The 19,005-nt window shown below is 38.4% G+C and overlaps 1 protein-coding gene and 1 long non-coding RNA gene across 2 annotated transcripts in view; one reads left to right on the plus strand and one right to left on the minus strand.

Moving 5' to 3' along the window:
• Nucleotides 1–10,385: 10,385 nt before the first annotated feature.
• ksr2 (kinase suppressor of ras 2) overlaps nt 10,386–19,005 on the minus strand; it is a 97,571-nt gene continuing 88,951 nt past the window's right edge. The window contains exons 19-21 of the mRNA XM_071483699.1: nt 18,227–18,361; nt 15,683–15,812; nt 10,386–14,251 (exon numbers count right to left, since the gene is read on the minus strand). Of these exons, the coding sequence (XP_071339800.1) occupies nt 14,105–14,251; nt 15,683–15,812; nt 18,227–18,361 (412 nt within the window). The 3' untranslated portion in view covers nt 10,386–14,104. The remainder of the gene's footprint in view (nt 14,252–15,682; nt 15,813–18,226; nt 18,362–19,005) is intronic.
• LOC139624531 (uncharacterized) lies at nt 14,128–18,349 on the plus strand. Its single transcript, XR_011691664.1, has 3 exons — nt 14,128–14,266; nt 17,763–17,862; nt 18,212–18,349. It is a non-coding gene; the product is annotated as an uncharacterized lncRNA (long non-coding RNA).

The following is a 19,005-nucleotide window of genomic DNA, read 5'->3' on the forward strand; positions in this document are numbered from 1 at the left end:
TCATTAGATTCCTACATGTGTAGGGAAGGAATTTGAATAATCTATTTAATCTGCTCACTGATTTGCACACACACACACACACACACAAATATTCTGTCCAATTATCTGTATTTCAGTGACTGTAATTTGCTCAGACAGCATGCACACTGATATAAAAAATGTCTCGTCACCTGGAGATTAGATTTTTCCTCAGAGAAAACGAGAGCTCGCATTCATTCTCACTGGATGCTGAATACCAATAGAGATGTTTTAACATTCGTGTGGTGGGTATTGAGTTTTTGGAATTCATTTCATTTTTCTTTGCTCACTGGGAAGGGCTTAATTCATCAGTCCAGACAAACGGCTGTGCTGATTTCTAAATTAGCAGACCATGTAATAGAATAAATTGGACTGATATATTCCCTTTGGAAGGTTTGATTCATTCCACCTGCATTTGGTACCTCTCCATCTTTTTTTTTTTTTTTTCTTTTCAAGAGTGTTGACTTGCTCAAGCTTCTCCAGCGGAGCTGAGGGAATACGTTCAGGTTTTAAAACAGATGTGAGAGAAATAACTTTACTGTTTCAGTTTTTATGTCTCTGTATAACAGAATCAGTAACTATGACTGCGAACATGACCTCAGGATGGACGGATAATACTACAAACAGTGAAATGTTGGCTTTTTGGAGCATTGTGGTAAAGTGGTTTAAATTCTTGGATCATCAGCAATAATAAACGATCACTTTTTTTTCCTTAATAGCTGCTGCTCCTGCTGCTGAAATGCCGTTGAACAAGGCACTTAACCTGCTGACTGCACAGATGCAGCTGCTCGGTGGCCACCGTAAGAAGTCTGTTGATGAACTGGGCAGCTTGCAGATCTAATGTCTGTGCAGCTGTGTACAATTTGTAGCATTCACACAACTGAATAAACTGTTCTGTTGTGTCGTGTGGCTCATGTAGAAATTTCGTTAATGTACCACTAACTTGCTTTCCCAGTTAACAGCGAATGAGACATAAGTGCTGGCTTGTCTGAGTTGTGTTCACAGGCAATGTTTTTGAGCATTATGAAGAATGTCATGAAGCACTAGATCATCAAACTTGCAGTGGAAAATCATGTATAAGCAATGCACTGATTGGTAAGCTGTGCTTGATGTCATAGAAATACACATTTTGAAGCACAGGGGCCATGCTTCACTGTCTGACGTAAACTGTAAATCTTCAAATTTGGTCATTTTTAAGTTTTCAGTTTAACTAAACGATTAAATGTTACTTTCAGGGTCGAAAGAAAGTTCCCTACTTTTTAGGTAGGTCGACATTGTGGATAAATACAGTCTTAAAAGTACAGCAACTAAAATTACCACCTGTGGTGAATCCAACCCATTCTCAAAATGTGTCCAAATGACTCCTTTGCATAATTGGTACGCTCCAGGTGTTGTAGCTAACAGATGTGCAGGGTGAAAATGTGTCTCAGGGGCTACAAAGCTGAGAATGACGTTGCACAATCATGGTGTTATAAAACATATGTGCAGCTGAAGATGAGTTGCAGTGTGGCATGAACGGTGGTGGTGGTGGTGTGTGCATGTTGAAATTCTTTAACAGAAAGACAAGGGTGTCGTTTGGGAGGGGGGGTGGGGGGGTGGGGGGGGGGTGCTTCAGGCATAGAGCGGAGAAAGGCCTCTCTGTTTGAAAGTCTGCGGCGAGTTTTGTCACCCACTCTTGGCAAAGTGGGCCAATACTGACCGCTAAAGGGTCCGATCAGGCATTAGGGGGAAACATGTATGTGTCAGAGCTGGAGCGAGAAGGAGGAGCAGGAAGGGTGGGGGGTTGAGGAAGCAGGGTGGGGCAAGAGCGGAGACAGGGTGGGTGGGTGGCAGGGCAGGCAGGCGGGCGGGCGGTGGAGCAGATGTTAGCAGAGCTGAGGACGAGCTTCACGCAAAGACACAGTCCCATCGATGCCTCCGTTACAGCCTGGAGCAGGAAGGGGGAGGGAAGGAAAACAGAAACATCATTAAATTTGAAGCCGTCTTAACACACAGCCCTGCAGGACACCACACTGTTAACAGACTATGTTCAGACAGCCAACAATGCAGAGCACACGAAATCAAATTTGAAACACATCCCAATAATGTACTTCAGGTGTTTCATTTCATTTGGCAGAGGACACCAGTGTAGTGTGCAAACGAATGTATGAATATTTTCTGCGGTGTGAGAGGAAAAAGTTGCCACCTTCAGGGTTAAATATAAAAAACATGCAACTGTAGCGTGCTTCTAACCTGGGTATACTTCCAGCACTGTCAGTCACATTTGTTTCCACTGGTTGTCTGGCAACTTCACAGTCCAATGACTCCAGCAGGTGACATAGTTTGGCAATAATCAATTATAGTAATATACTATAAAGCCACAATTTGTATTATTATTATAATTTTTTTTTAGATATAGTGGATAAAACCAGCCTGGTTATTTCTCCATGTTTCCAGTCTTTATACTAAGCGAAGCTAACTGTGCTGCTGGCTGTATCCTTATATTTACCAGGTATGAGATTGATCTTCTCATCCAACTCTGTAACAATGTAAACAAAAGTATTTCTCAAAATGTTGAACTGTTCCTTTAAAGGGGCTTCTTGTAAGTTTCTTTGCCGCCAGAGGTGGTTTCTTGAGCGGGTGGTGGTGACTGTAGCTTGACGAGAGCTTCAACCTTTGTTGCGTTTACGAGACAAAAGGTTTTAATACACCCGCTTCAGGACACACTGGAGGCTACAGTGAGTTGCTATCGGAAAGTGAAGAGGCAGGGCGTCCTACCTGGTAAGTGTGTTTAATTCAGTAGAAGAAAAGACATGATAGCAACAAGAGTTAACATTGGCATTCCCTTCCACCTCTTGGTGAGTGAAGGAATGAAGTTTGATGCTGAACTCGTAACGTTTCTTCTAGACTGGTAACTAAAAAACAGTTCATGCTAATGTTTCTTTCTGAACTTTTGCTTTGATTTGTGAATATTCAATGTTATAGCCTGGCATTTAGGGTCATATTTTAAAAATCAAGTTATATTAGCCTGCTGTCTGAACATAGCCATACAAGAACACAGAGGCCTGCAGCATTAACTCACCAACAATATACACACATCACCAAAAATCCCAATTGCTCAAATGCAAAAAAGAAAAGGACATATAGTAAATACAGTTGTGTTCATTACTAAAATTACATATTATATGTGTAGATTGATAGATAGATATGTAGGTATATCTATTATTATTATTATTATTATTATTATTATTATTATTATTATTATTATTGCACATTTATCAGCACATGCAGTGCAGATCAGAAATCAAAACTTTGCATCCCGGAAAAACCACAATGGGCTTTAAAGAGTGTGAGTGGCACTGTCGTTGCACATTATCTGCCAGATGGACCAGCACGGGGCCTGCTGGAGGGGAAGACAGGGTCACATCCTCCATCCTCTTGCATTATGTAAGATTTATTTTTGGGATGTACAGTTCAAAACCAGTGTGGGTTTGCCAAGTGGTTGTCAGACAGTCCACCACTCTCAGGCTCTTGAGCATGATGTGAAATCACCACAGTTTGACCGCCAAAATCTTCTTTCCCAGATATGTCAGACAGGCTGCCTTGCTGGTTGTAATTATTCATGCAGTAAGACATTTCCACCTGATTTGATAACAACAGTATTTCTGGCATTATTGTTTTAATTTAGTTGCTCACTGAATCAAGCCAACAGCTGTGTGGGACTTACTGCGATGTTTCTTATCCTCAAGGCCTAACAAGCGTTTCCTTACTGGCACAGCTTTGGGCTCAGTAAAGCTGAACCCTAAGGACATCCCCCTTTTTAGTAGTACCTCTGCTCTATCTCTCTTTCTCTGTCTGTCTTCCAAAAACCTCCTCTAATGAAATACATCTCCAGCATAATACGCCACGTGGGTGTCTTTAAATGAATAAAGAGAACCCCACAGTCCTGAGAGGCTATGTGGCAGAGCCAATCTGCTGCTCTAAATTGGCTACTTTCAAAGACGTATATTTTGTGCTTTTATAGACCTGCCTCATGTTTGTGAAGGTGAACGGTGAATTGATCTAATTAGCCTCATTCATATAACCAAGGACCTACAAGAAGGAGGAACACGTCTTCAGTATGTGATGTCTGATGCAAACTAGGATTTATTCACTTATGTGGTGCCATGAATAGATTTTGTTAGGTGTCTTGCCTACTGCGACATAACTTAGTGATTCCCGACTTTTCCCATAATACCTCATTAAAAATCTTCAGAAGACTTTGTTTGCACTCAGTTGTGGGTTGTTACAGCACTGTAGATGAAGGCGGAGAGAGCAACAGATATAGTATAGTAAGAGAAAGGTAGAAAAAATATGTGATTTGCTAGGAAAGCTGTTTAAAGTTGGGCAAAGTCAGCCTTGCTGCAATTTTGTCCAAGTGGCCAACTGCAGTACTACAACAGAAAAATAAGTCACTGTTAAAGTGAGACTATGTAACGTTTGCTGGACATCTCTAAGCAGCCTGACTGAGCGGAGTGGAATGGGACCACAGGTTGCAACAACCCCGTCAACTGCTGCAGTTTGTGTTTCACTTCTGTGATGAAACCATTGAAATATTTACCTAGGACATGCTAAAACATGGGCTAGCATCAGCACAGATTACAAAAAGTGGGCAAACTGATTCAGGTGTGTCAGTTACACTGCAACGTCTGTCACAACTTTGTGACTATTATCTACTGGACATTCCAGATTAAATGCCTGGTCAGATCCCATTAACAAGATAAAGAGTTTAACAACAGTTGGGAGGCAAACAGCCCAACACAAAGAAAGAAGAAAAAACCTTGTTGTATTTGCGGTGAGCTGACCAGCTGCAGTAGTTCACCTACTAGCTCTGCGTGTAGCTTAGCTCCTACATTACCAAACCCTTTAGAACTAAATCTCTCATAAAGCTGCACACATGAATTTTCTTGTGCCACTTTCAGGTGTGACTGGGCTTTAAGTAAGACATCAGCTGCAAAATCTCTGAGTGTACTGAAGTGAGCAAGAGTGCATGTTATGGCTTTTTTCCCAACTTTTTACTCTAAAAAAAAAAAAAAATGTTATTTGGTCTTTTAAATAGTACTTAGTCTCCTTTTAAAAAGCTCACATCTAAAACTGGTGTCAAGATGTCCTCAGTGGCAAACAAGATAATTGCTTGTTCTTAAACCATGAAGAGGTAATATTTCTAAAACATTTTCAGGAGCTAGAAATTTTTTTTTATGGAACATCTTAATGTATGAGCTGGCAGGTTCAGGGAAACTAGTGACAGTAATGCACATGTGCAGTGGTAAAACAAGCCAGCAATTAAGAGAAACAACTTCTTTTTTTTTTTTTTTTAGCTCGTGCACCAAAAGAGCAGCTAACTTTGGAGTTAATATACGGCATCTTTGCACATATTCACTTCTTATAATACATCCATGGTCACTCCTTTTCAATCACAACCTAGCTAGTGTCAGCAATGTATTCTAGCCATTCCAGGCCACTGTTGGCAGATGATGTTCCACCTGTGCTTCTTATAGGACGATCCTAGCCCTGCAAAGATGGTTGAATAATTGGTGCAAAGTTTACCACGGTCTTTTTAGAGAGCTGAAATTTTTCTATATTTAAATTTCATTCATTTTCTGCTGGGAGTATGTTCTTTAAGTTTGTTTCCTTTATTCTGTTGTATGATGTTCATTTTTATTGCTGACATGAGACCAACTCTTGTCACAGTTCTTCTGTTTTCGGATCAGTTTGACCGCCAAAATCTTCTTTCCCAGATATGTCAGACAGGCTGCCTTGCTGGTTGTAATTATTCAGGCAGTAAGACATTTCCAGCTGATGCAATAACGACAGTATTTCTGGCATTAGTGTTTTAATTTAGTTGCTCACTGAATCAAGCCAACAGCTGTGTGGGACTTGTTGCAAAGTACATATAGGTGTTGCCAGGATGTTTCTTAGCCTCAAGGCCTAACAAGCGTTTCCTTACTGGCACAGCTTTGGGCTCAGTAAAGCTGAACCTTAAGGACATCCCCCTTTATAGTAGTGCTTCTGCTCTATCTCTCTTTCTCTGTCTGTCTTCCAAAAACCTCCTCTAATGAAATACATCTCCAGCATAATACGCCACGTGGGTGTCTTTAAATGAATAAAGAGAACCCCACAGTCCTGAGAGGCTATGTGGCAGAGCCAATCTGCTGCTCTAAATTGGCTACTTTCAAAGACGTATATTTTGTGCTTTTATAGACCTGCCTCATGTTTGTGAAGGTGAACGGTGAATTGATCTAATTAGCCTCATTCATATAACCAAGGACCTACAAGAAGGAGGAACACGTCTTCAGTATGTGATGTCTGATGCAAACTAGGATTTATTCACTTATGTGGTGCCATGAATAGATTTTGTTAGGTGTCTTGCCTACTGCGACATGACTTAGTGATTCCCGACTTTTCCCAGAATACCTCATTAAAAATCTTCAGAAGACTTTGTTTGCATTCAGTTGTGGGTTGTTACAGCACTGTAGATGAAGGCGGAGAGAGCAACAGATATAGTATAGTAAGAGAAAGGTTTGTTTGACTCGCTCACACAAAGTTGGACTTGCTGCCGTTTTGTCCCAGTGGCCAACTGCAGAACTGCAAAAAATTAACTATAGAAGTGAGACTATGTAACGTTTTCTGGACATCTCTAAGCAACCTGACTGAGTGTTTCACTTTTGTGATTAAAAACACTGAAATATTTACCTGTGACAAACAGTAGCACAACGTACAACAAGTCACAAAGTGAAACAAACTGATTCAGGTGTGTCCGTTACACTGTAACATCTGTCAAAATTTTGTGACTATTAGCTACTGGTCATTCAAGATTAAAACCTTTTTCAGCATTTTAAACAACAACAACAACAACAACAACAACAACAACAAACCTGTCAACTGCTGTCAGTTTGTGTTTACCTGTGATTTGCTTAAACGTAGCCTAATTGTAGCACAAGTTACAAAAAGTCAGTAAGTCTGCCAACTGATTGAGGTTTGTCTGTTGCGTTGCAATATCTACTATTAAAGTGAAACTAAGTAACGTTTGCTGGACAGTGACCCCTGTGGCCACAAGTGATAATTACAGGATAATGAAACATTGAATTTCCATTGTCCAGGATTTTGCTTTGAACATCATCTCTAAGCAACCTGACTGAGACTGAGTGGAATGGGACCACAGGTAGGAAAAACACATCAGAATTCAGAAATGCAGTTTTATCACCTGCGTCCTTGCTGCTTTTAGATTTCCTTTATAATCAGGGAGTACAATAATCAAAAAATGGATTAAATGAAAAATGGCGGCTGAGGACAAATTATCAAAAAGGTATCAACCAAAAGTCACATGCAAACATCAGGAGAAACATAAAGAAATATCATAAGGAATTGTTTTGTGAATGACTTACAACATATTTAGCTTTGTGAAAGATTTTTTTCTCTATGTGATCCCCATCAATAGATTTTTCTCTGTACTTCAGTCCTTTCTTTTCTTTTTCATTTTGAATGGAGTTGTTTTCATAAAATCCTTGGGTTTCTTCTTTTTGTTTTCATTTTACCTGAATTAATATTATATAACCACAGCTTTATCTATAAATACTGAGAACTTAAGTGACCTCAGCACAGTTTTATACATGAGTACTTGAGCAGCTGTTTGTGACCCTGTGGAGCCACCAGATATTTGTTAGGGAGTTATACAGATGGTTTCAGTGTTCATTGATGTAACATTAATTTGGATTTCATCATGATGCAAAATAATTGAATTGTCCTTCCTATCCTTAAATCAGCCAGGGAATGTTTTTTTTTTTTTGTCTCTCTGCATCTGTATGTATTAAAGAAATCCACTAAATCTTATCAGGTTTTAACACTTTCAAGAATCTGGACAGAAACCAAACATTCATGGTCTGATGGGCTTCAGCCTCCATGAGATTGGGTGATGTGGATTTTTTTATGCTTCAGCAGCTGAGGCTTGGCTTCAGAGGAGATGGTAGAGAAGAAGACGGAGGAGGACTGGCTGTGCAGATGGGTAGAGCTCGCATCTATCCATTTACTTGTCGGTCAATTTTCCTGCTCTCTGCCCTCTCTAACTCACTCTCTGTCTTCAACCAGTGAGTCACAGATCTGACACTGTATGCCACATACACACACACACACACACACACACACACACACACAATCAAACATACACAAAAACATGTGCACACTGTCGTCAGCAACAGCTCGTTCACAGAGGAGTTGAGACAAATGATAGACAGAAATACACCAGATCTTGGGATTTGAAGTGTTTGAACAGCTTTACTGAAATTAATTCCTCCCAGTTTAGACTTAAAACGAATTTTTAAGTGTAAAACGTGGACATGTTGAATATCCTTGGCACCACTATGGTTTTCTTAATTAAATAAAATAAACATTTTATACAGAGATTGTGACAAGGTGAGAGAGTTGTTCAGTGGTATCACCCTATTTACACCCACTGTTAACATATGAATTGTATCTGGAAGTCTTATCTGGATAAGGAAAAATGCATATCTGAGGTGTAAATGGACACATCTGGAGGGGACCTGGCTTGATCTCAGCCAGTTGTAAATGCACACTGACCACATTCTTTAAAAAAAAAAAAAAAACAAAAAAAAAACATCCATCCATCAAGTTGGAAGGAAACCTAAAGCCAGCAAAAGCTACGTGTAGCAGTGGTTAACAAGTCCTCCCTTGCAAAAAGTGAATAAAAAAAACTGAATGACACCCATGTCCTTTGACCTTTTACTAATTTCCAGATTGAGATATGATCACAAAATCACCTTCTGTAGAGGAACACTTGCAAACTACTGCTACCTACGTGTTTGTTGGGGAGGCTTTTTTTTTTTATTTATGCAGCCATGTTGTACATATTGCATTTTCACCTGGCTGAGATCTGATCACATAAAAAGCCAGACCACCTCCAGACCTGCTTCTATGGAGGGAATATCTAAATACCACGGAGGTTACAGTACAAGTACTATATTATTAAATATATAAAATACAATATTATTACTGAATTTTGCATAGTGATGTTATATTGCATTACATGATTTACATTACATTATTTCTGTGGTCTAAATAAGCACATTTCTTTGTATATTTTATACAACCTCTATATTTCATGTTACTGATTTTTTTTTTTTTTTTTTATGTTTCATTTATGAGGCCCTGTAAGAACCAAAGGGTGGAAGGTTGTGTTAGATGCAACATCAGTACAGACTGGTTCATTATTAAGAGGGATAATTTAGTTTCAAAGGAACTGTTGAGGCTCTTCTAAATGGTGAATCCACCTAAGCTCAGTTCATGGATGTAATGGATTTCTTTTGAAATTTACTTTTAAAGGAAGGGAAGAAATAGACAAGAAAACCTCAACTAGAGATGTCTCTGAGCTCAACCTCAACATAATAGTTTGATTAGTAGAGCTTGCTGAGGACTGGTAAGTGTAACTATTTTTATTTTTCAACCTATTTTCAAATGGTGTTCTTGAAAGGAAACCAGTTGAAACAGAGTTTTTCCATTTAATTGTTTTTTTTTTTGTTTACTGCTGGAGGATGGCACCCCAGTTTATACAAAGTTTTCTCAAAGGCGACTGGGAATATTCCTATGCTAATATAGACTAAATTTATCTTTTTAGGTCACTGTTTCACAGAGAGCTGCAGAGCGCCTGCTTGCATTGTCGTTTGCTCACTGCATAAGCAACAATGGGAAGCAGTATATTATGTATATTGTGGCATATTTTATCAAAAAAAGTATGTGTTTTGAAATGAACTGAACATCAGTCGGCTTTGGGTCGATCAAACTGATGCAGTGAAGCCACACACTGTCCCAAATTTTAACCAGAATACAGTTTTGATTAAACATTTTATGGCTTCAATAAACACCCAGAAAAGACAGCGTGGAACTATTTGATTTGAACTAATTTAAAGCTACTTTAAAATTGAAAACTGGATGTTGAGGGTTAAGATGCTCCTGCTTTGTTTTGTTTTGTTTTTTTGCTGTAGAAACTGTTTAAAGCTACTGCTGCTCTCTGGGAATAAATAAAGTAGGCGATTTTTAATACCCATCTTTCAAGGCTACAGGTGATTAATAATACAAATATTTTGGGTTAAGTATTACAGCCCCTTAAAGTAGAACTCGGAGGTGCGCCGTCAATCCTTTTTAAAGTCAGAACAAGGATCACATCATAAGAAAAGTACTTGATGAGTAATAAACGATTGAAACAATTATTTAGGCTGTAAGCTGTGACTCTTCACCAAATTTGCTCTGTGAGGATGTGTTAAAAATTTCAACCAAAGTAAAATATGGATAAGGATTGGTAAAAGGTAAAAGATGACATAAAAGAAACAGAAAACATCCAAAATGAAAACATCTTTTTATTGTCATACACTTTGTAAAGGATGAGTGCAAATAAAAGAGCTTGTGATCAAAGTCTACTCATCACTAAGCCATGGACCATAAGGCATCATTAAATACAAGCTTTTTGGAGCTATCATCTACAATACAAGGACGGAATCAAGGGGAAAAGAACGACACAGCATCAATGCTTATGCAAGTAGAGGGAAAATGGAGGAAAGGAAATTTAAATGAACAGAAAACAAAAGCAACCAAAAAACACAACACAATTTGTACATTCAAAAGAAAGAAGTCAAAAGATTCACAAGGAATATTGGTATTACGGCAAGTGACGATAAAACATAGTCTACAATCTGTTATGTACACTTGGCACTAATGTAAGATCTTTGATTGTTGTCCAGTCAGGTTGTCAACTCTAGCATGTGCACAGGTCGTAACTCTTTTTATTTAAATGCTAGTCTAAATCATTTATATAATCTAGAAATGTACTGAAACAATCTCAAACAAAGCTGTTGAAAAGTTTTGCAAAGCCTGACGTAAAACTTCATTAGGTATTGAGATCAAACTGCTCAATGGACAACAGTTCATCAGAAAAATGCTCACATACTTTTATATATAGTGTTGAAGGATTTTTTTTTCATAACAAGAATCAATCTTTGATAGTCCATCTCATGCACTTGAAAGTTGTAAACAGTACAAATATAAATGATTCACTTACAATATTTGAATCCCATCAATTCCAAAATAGACAGACAGACTCCAAAAAACAGCAGCAGATTGTTTGTATGCATTTTCCAACACTGGCATATGTGTAAATAATGAGGTGGAAAATGGCTATTTAACATGATTGGATTGTCTCTGTCTATTCGACGTGGCTAGAGAGAGTCAAAAGCAGTATACAGCTCGAATGATGCCACAGCTTCCAAATCATGACGATATGACTCAGATTTGCTTTAACTGTAAAACATACATTTAAAATATATTATGATTTACATTGTATAAAGTAGAAAATGGCCTGGGGTGGTCTTCAGTATCCTGATATGTCTTTTCTGATATGTTAAAGGGAGAGTTCAGCCAGATTTAAGCTATTTCCTTGTTAATTTAACTTTATAATCAAAGATGTCAATGCACTCTTTAGAGTATATAAACACAAGAAGGCAAGTTTAAGATTAATCTGTCCTATACAGTCACTTCTTTAGCAGTGTTGTAGTCAGGAGTGGCTGAGTCAATGACAACACAAAACCAAAGTTTGTTTTGTTAAATAAATTCATGAAAACCAAAGGCTGTAATGTCCAAATGAAAATGGGGAAAAAAAAAAAAAAAAAAAAAAAATCTGCACTATGAAAATCTTGCCAATTATCAGAAAGGTAAGCAAAACATTTTCTGTTCAGTGTGTAAAAATATACATAGAGACGCAGAGCTTCAACTGGACCCTGTATAACATCTGAAAATGATGGATATAACAACAACAACAACAACAACAACAACAACAACAACAACAACTCAGAATTCCTAAAGCTGCAGGAAATGACATATGGCCAAAGTTCATTCAGACTGAATACAAAGCATAATTGCTCCTTGCTTTATTTATACACTTAGCCTCCGTATGGTAGCAAGAGCTAAGCTAGCTAGCAACACCCATGCCTGTCCTTTTCCTCTTGTCTCAGTAAACAAATACATTTTATAAGAACGAACCTACTTTGTCTTAAAGCAAGACTATATAATTTTAGAGGTGCAACAGTCCTCCCTCTTATAAAGCTGAATTTATTAGCCATAAATGAACCCTTGCTGCTAGTCTTATTTGGTTTGATATGACCATAGTTTATGGTGGCTAATGCTAGCTAATGCAAACAAACTTTAGATAAACGTTGACGTTTTCGAGCCAGTTTAGTAAGTTTGTGACTCTTCTCCACTTCCGCTTCATATTTTATTTAAATGTAGCAGTATAAGTTATCTGTCATAATTTTTTTAAGCCTTGCATAATCTCACTTTAATTAGCTCCACCTTGAGTGAATCCAGCATTTGCGTCCCCCTCTGTCTCTGAACTTACTTTGCATTCAGTCTGAACACCCCGTCATACCGCTTATTTGTAAACTAATTAAAGTAATTTATCATCAATGATTGGAATTTTTCTTTGGGTAGCTAGCAATGATATGAAAGAGTTTTTCTTCAGACAATTCTTAAATGGCTGAAGAAACTGAACTTGCAATGTGTTGCCTGTTAGATTAAATGTTTTGGAAATATAACAATTCTCAAAAAAAATGCAAAGAATAAAAGCAAAAGAAAACAACCGAAAGGCTTCTGTGGAGAAAAATTCAAGATGAGGCAAAAGTTCCAGCTCAAAGTGACTACAACACTGCTTTTAAGCAACTCCGAACAAATTTTAAAAAGCTAAAAACAAACTTGAGGTCAACTTTGACTTCTCAGAGTTTTTGTTTGCCTTTTTAAAGGTCATATGCTCTGCTTTTGTGTGTCTAACAGTCACATCATTACTCAGCTTAAACATCTCAAAACTTCTTTTTCCTGTACAGATCCACATCCTTCTAGTCCTCAGATCCAGGCCTGTTGGCAACAGGTCTCTAATCCATTTTAAAATATTTCATAAAACAGTTTCATATACTACTCAGAAAGCTAACATGTCATTTTCAATACTTTGTCACTGAGAGTCTACAAAGTTCATGTGTCAATTGAATTAACTTAAAATAACTGCACTGACTACAGTTTTTTTAATCATTATCTATTATATTCTGTATCTATATTAATAGTTATTTAAAGTAATAGACTTTTATTTCTGGGAGCTAGGGGTTGGGGGGGGGCTCAGTGATAGCATTTCTGAAGGGTAATTAGTTTTGCAACAGTTGACGAAATACATTTCAAGTGTCAGCGATTTCACAGAACAGCGTCAAGTGAGGGAGTCCTGGTCTGACCAGCGGCTTCTTTTCTCCAAAGGCTGTTATTGTTCAAAACGTCTCACTTATGTTTGCAGGCAATATTCAAACCACAGGCTGATCAGAGAACAGTCTCCCATCAAAGAACCGTGCCAACACATCCCCACACAAACAGAGACGCTGGCTTCTTCACATTCAAATGGTACGGTGTAAATAAGAGGACATTTTAAGTTAAATAAAGCTTTTGAGACAAACATGTAACCTGTACGGACATCCACACATGAGACCATGAGGCAACACTGACAAAATGGTCTACACAGTTGACAGACATAAGGAATGGCAAAACAATGTTATGAAAATATACAATGCGTGATGTACAACAGTTACATTCATTCAAAACAAAAGAGACATGGAGGAAAAGAAAAAGAAAAAAAAAAAAACCTTTACTTTGTTCTCAAACGTGTTTTTTAAGTCCAGGATGATGTGATCAGTTGAAAGTTACAAGCAAGATACATCCAGGAAATAAATCAAATATTATGAAGGGAACAAGTCAATAGTAAAAGACAAAAAAGATAAAAAGGAAAGATATCCAGTATGGTTTAAATCAAACCAAAGAAAATATGAGTCCCGACTGCTTTGAGAAGCTGGACAGTCAATTATCTGTACACACACATGCCAACATTCCATGAAAATACACACAGCACGGGCAGTTTTCATCACTGGGCTGGCTTTTGGATTCAGTGCATTCTTTAAGAGGTGGGTTATTTATGTAGATTTATGGCGGCTGATTTTTTTAATAGTTGCTGATTGTATGCTGTTTTTGTGTCCCTAACTCATTTGACATACTCAGCTGACTTCCAGAAGTGCCCTGGGTGGGAAAGGCGGCGGTTCCGTTTTGGCAACTTTTCCAGTAAATCTACCAGCTTGGAGAAGCTGGGCCGCTCTTCCTGCTTGTACGCCCAGCAGAGGAGCAGAATGTCCTGGAAAACACAGAGGTATGTGGAAAACCAAGCTGTTAGACAGCACTCTCCATCCTCTTGATGGATCAGAAGAAAAGCATAGTAACTGAATAATTGATATGTTTAAGTTCTTGGATTTACTCTCTAAAAGTGGGTCTTTTCTTAAAAAACATAGACTAAAATAGACCAACACAATGAGCAGTTACAGCCACAGCAGCTGAAAAAAAAAAAAAAAAAAAAAAAACCATCATAGCTTCAGTGTGTGATTTGTAAAGAAATGGGTCAGGTTTACAGAAAAACTGCACCCAAATTTGAGAAGTGGGGTTTGTGGAAAAAGGCCTTTTAATAACAAAACTGACTAACTGGTGGAAACCTAGGACATCCAAATACACAGGGAGCACGGGAGTAAGAGACACAGGGAAACATCACAAATCCAAGTATCCCAGTAACCCAAGTGTAACAGACAAACCGACAAAGACAAAGGGGAAGACAGAGACTTAAATACAGTTGTAGGCAAGAGCAATTGAACACAGGTGAAACACGTTAGGGCGGGGCAGACAATCAACAAGGAGGCAAATGGGACAAAGACAGGAAGTAACTTCACTTGAGGCACACAAGGGAAGTGATTTCAAAATAAAAGAGGAAAAGAAGCACAAGTCCAAACAAAGAGTCCAACAAAGCTCAGAACTGTGCATAAAGTGTCCGTCAGGGCAAACCATGACAAAAAAGCTTGCTAATATGAAATGTGACCTTTGCATGTGTGCTGCAAAGATTGGCAGCCACTTAGAGACTAAGCATACTGACTTAGCAGTTAAACCCCCAGATGAGTCCAAATGGAGACTGGAGGTGTTTCAAGGAGAGGAGAGAGGGGTGGAAGAGTTTAGCGAGGGGAACTTAAGGCAGCTAAGCAGTCATACCATGTTGCACTCTGCATTGCAAAGACAAGAAAGGCCAATACCAAAAGGGGAGAGGCGCAAGATTGACTCCAACCTGACAATCTTTGTAAGAGTAATTTTATAAGGACAGAATTTCATGCCAGTGTTTTTTAATAAACTGAAATTAATTCTTTAACTAATACATTTTGTTACCACTGCCTCTTAGTTTAATCTAGCTTTAATTATAATTCTAGCCTGTAAAAATACCTTTCCATGCATATTATAACCACAATGCAAAATTTCATAATGGTGGCTGAAAAGTTTCTAATTGTCCTTTTCAGAAAGTTTTCTTTTTTTTTTCATTAGAAATTCACTTATGAGCATTCCTCTAAAAACTTCATTTGTCACTGGGTATTAAGTTCCACTAAAGAGCTCTTGTGTGAATCCAGCCCCAGATTGGTTGTTACCTTTATCATGCAAAGCAAATTTTTCGGAACGTGTTTGAGCAAAATGAGGCTAAGATTCAAGGAGTGAACTGTGACAAATTAAGAAGCAAAAAAAAAAATAAAACCCTTACTGATATCTCCTTTCCCATTCCTGTTTGGGCGAGGTTGGGCTTCATCCCGCTGCCAATCTGCCATATGATCACCTCCGCTGGCTGACTTTTGTAAGGCCACTCACGTGCATGTAGCTCGTACCAGATGGTGCTGGGGGGGACAGAGGAAGAGAGCGGGTCAGGTCTTTGGATGATCTAGTCAAGAGAATAATACCATCGTCTTCAAAACACACCTATGGGGGGGTTCACATCCCAGTCAGTACTAACACAACCAGGCAAATTTTGATCAGTTGTCAGTTGTAGATGATGTGTCTGTACAGCTGGATTATGATCTATGCAAACACTTTTTGTGAATGAATGTTGCATTAAGCCTCAAGTTTTGAAGAAATTTAAGTTAAAGAAGTTAAAGAAATAACACTTTTTTAATTACTGCTCTTCCTCACCCTCCCTGTGCAAGCAGTCGTTTTTACTCTCCTCCCGCATGTCAAGTTTGAGTAGTATAAAAATAGCTCTTCGTCAGTAGTAGGGAGGGGGAAATGACGTCTGATTGTTGATGAATATTTAAAACAGCCATGGGGGTCACCTCTAGGTAACACAAGGGCTAACAGAGCAGCTGGACATTGTGCGCCAGCACTGCACTCTTCCCTTTAAAATAATATAGTGACAAAACCTCCATATGGGGGAACATCTGAAAATGCAATTGCGTTAGGAGTCAACAGAGCAGGGTCCACGCCCACAAACGAATCAGTAATGGCAGTAGAGGAAGAGCAGGAGCCGTGGGGAGTTTTAATCAACTTAGGACAAATACAAAAATGGGCTTTTAAGGAGGAGAGGGAGGATACCTTGCTTTGAGAGTAATCTGTATGCAATAACGTAAAGGAATTGATTGAGAAAATGATTTTTATTCAACATGTGTCAAATATCACATATATGGCAAATGAGATTCAAGGTAATAGAATGCTTGTTATGCTTTGGACAGGTTTGCGAAAAGATAAGAATCAGAGACAATCAGAAAGAGAAAGCTTTGTTGTAATACACCAATCAATGTATTTACTTGATCAATAATTATTGGAATATTAATATTAACAGACAATATGTTTGCTTGGCAAACATATCATTGGGAAATCACCTTATCTGCTTTCTTGCCAAGAGTTAGATAAGAAGACTGAAAGCTTGGCATTTGGATCAAATACTTGCATTGGACATAAGTGTTCTCAATATTTGGTAGACTTGAATTACTACAAACTCACTATCACTGCTCTGAATGGGAAGAGCTACAATTCCAGTATTTTTGTAAAGGTTATAAGTGGAGGTTATAAGATCAAAGATCCATAAGATATCCGGAAAAGTAAGTGGGATTTTGATGTTTCAGTGTGGCAAGAAATTGAAACACCTGGACGTACTCTATTCCAGCTACAACACAAAACAAAGCTTGAGGGCATACAAGAGTGGTGCTATTTTAAATCAGAATTTGTCAGCAAACTCAAAGTCATAAGGACAGCAGTACAGTTGAAAGGCAATCAAGATGGAGTCACTTAGAAAATTCAAAAAGAGTCTAAGGTATCATTTAATCTAACCTGAAAATGTAACATGCCTGACACATAATGGCAACCACTGTTCATAGTACCTAAGTTTTGGCACCAGGTTACCAATTATCTGGTCCATTTGTTTTTCTCCCTTTAGCCCTCAGCACTCTGCAAAAGCTATGCAGCTCAGGACTGACCCATGCAATGTCCTTTTCCTTGGATGTGAGTTGTTGTTGCCCTGAATATAAAACTCCAGCACCTCCTGTGCATCTGAAACGTCACCTGGTAAACACTCAAACCAGACACCAGGTGCATGAAAACCCAAAAGTAAACCCTTCTATACGATTGCATCTACACAGGTTCAATCAGGGGAAGAACCACTTCATCTGTAGATCTTTCTCCTCTACTCATTGAGTCACATCTTCTGCTTAATCAGTCAGTTGACGTCTCTTGGCTCCTCGCCATTCACACGGTTTTCCCTCCTCCTGCAACTTTGCAATCAGTTTAACATTCAAGGTAACTACCTCTGGGTTTGTATTATTCATTCAACTGAGCTTCCAAACCTTCTCCTGCAGAACCAATCTCTTACCAATGGGCTCTTGATCTACGCCAATCAGTCTCTACAATACGTCTTCCAGCTGCCTATTGGGAATACGGGATCTCCGCCATAATCAGGTACATGGGACTAAGAGGAGTATATGTCAAAATCAGATAATTTTTGAGCAATTAACTTTTAAAATTGTTAATCATGTTCTTATTAAATAGTTAGAGGTTGGACATCTGAAGTTTGACTCTAACGGAGGCAACATTGTTCTTTAAAATATCACAGATTATTAGATTATCTCTGTCTTTGTATAATAAGAAGTGAAAATCTGTATCTATAATGAGATCTGAAAACCATTAATTAATGAGATTTGTGTCTTTGTCACGTAATGTGGATTTTTGGGGACACTGCTCTTTAAAACCAAGAATTTGTTGAATTTACACACATATTTGGGGTTTGTAAACCCTTTCTGTCACTCAGAATAGAAACACTCACCCAAAAGCAAAGACATCTGACTGTTTGGAGAAGGGAAGCTTGTCCTCCTCTGTGTCCGGAGAGAGCTGCTGGATGATTTCTGGTGCCAAGTGACACAGCCAGCCATTGGGGATCCTCAGTTTGTCTTCTCTCCGGCTGTAGGACGAGAGAAAGGGGAGATTGAGGCTTGTCAGGGTTTACTGATCTGCTGTATCATGCTGCCAAGATCTCAAGATGTTACAGTATATTGTCACAGATGACGTTGCTTTTCAGTTATTGTTTCAAAAAAGTGCGAGCAAAGACATATTTAGCTCACACTAATCCCCTGACTAATTAGAAATATCCATCCATAACCCTGGTTTTATTTTGTTTTGTTTTTCACTATTCTTTTTAATCTTATTTAGTGTTGGATGCTCGTGTTATCTTGATTGTTCTTGCTTCTGTTAGTTAGTTGATATGTTGTTGGATAAATTTAATCATAGTCGATAGGCTTGATAGTCAGAACTACAAAAAGGTGATGTTAGTTGTAGTCAAGCTGAAACAGCTCATTCACTTTTGAGGGACCACTGACCTCTCATCAACTGAACAATCAACTTCAATCAAGAAAGTGAAATAAATACTTGAAAACAAACTAAAATAAAAGCCACGACATCAACATTAGGATTAAGCTTAAAGAAGCCTATTCATTCATTAATAGAAATGAGAGGCTATCACCACCAGCCAGTTAGCTTAGCTTAGCACAATGACTGGAAACAGGGAGGAACAGTTACTCTGGTTCTGTCTAGACTGTCCAGCCACAT

This window comes from Trachinotus anak, unplaced genomic scaffold, assembly GCF_046630095.1.
Source record: "Trachinotus anak isolate AG129_WGS33_773 ecotype Australia unplaced genomic scaffold, CSIRO_AGI_Tana_v1 ptg000008l, whole genome shotgun sequence".
NCBI classification, from domain to species: domain Eukaryota; kingdom Metazoa; phylum Chordata; class Actinopteri; order Carangiformes; family Carangidae; genus Trachinotus; species Trachinotus anak.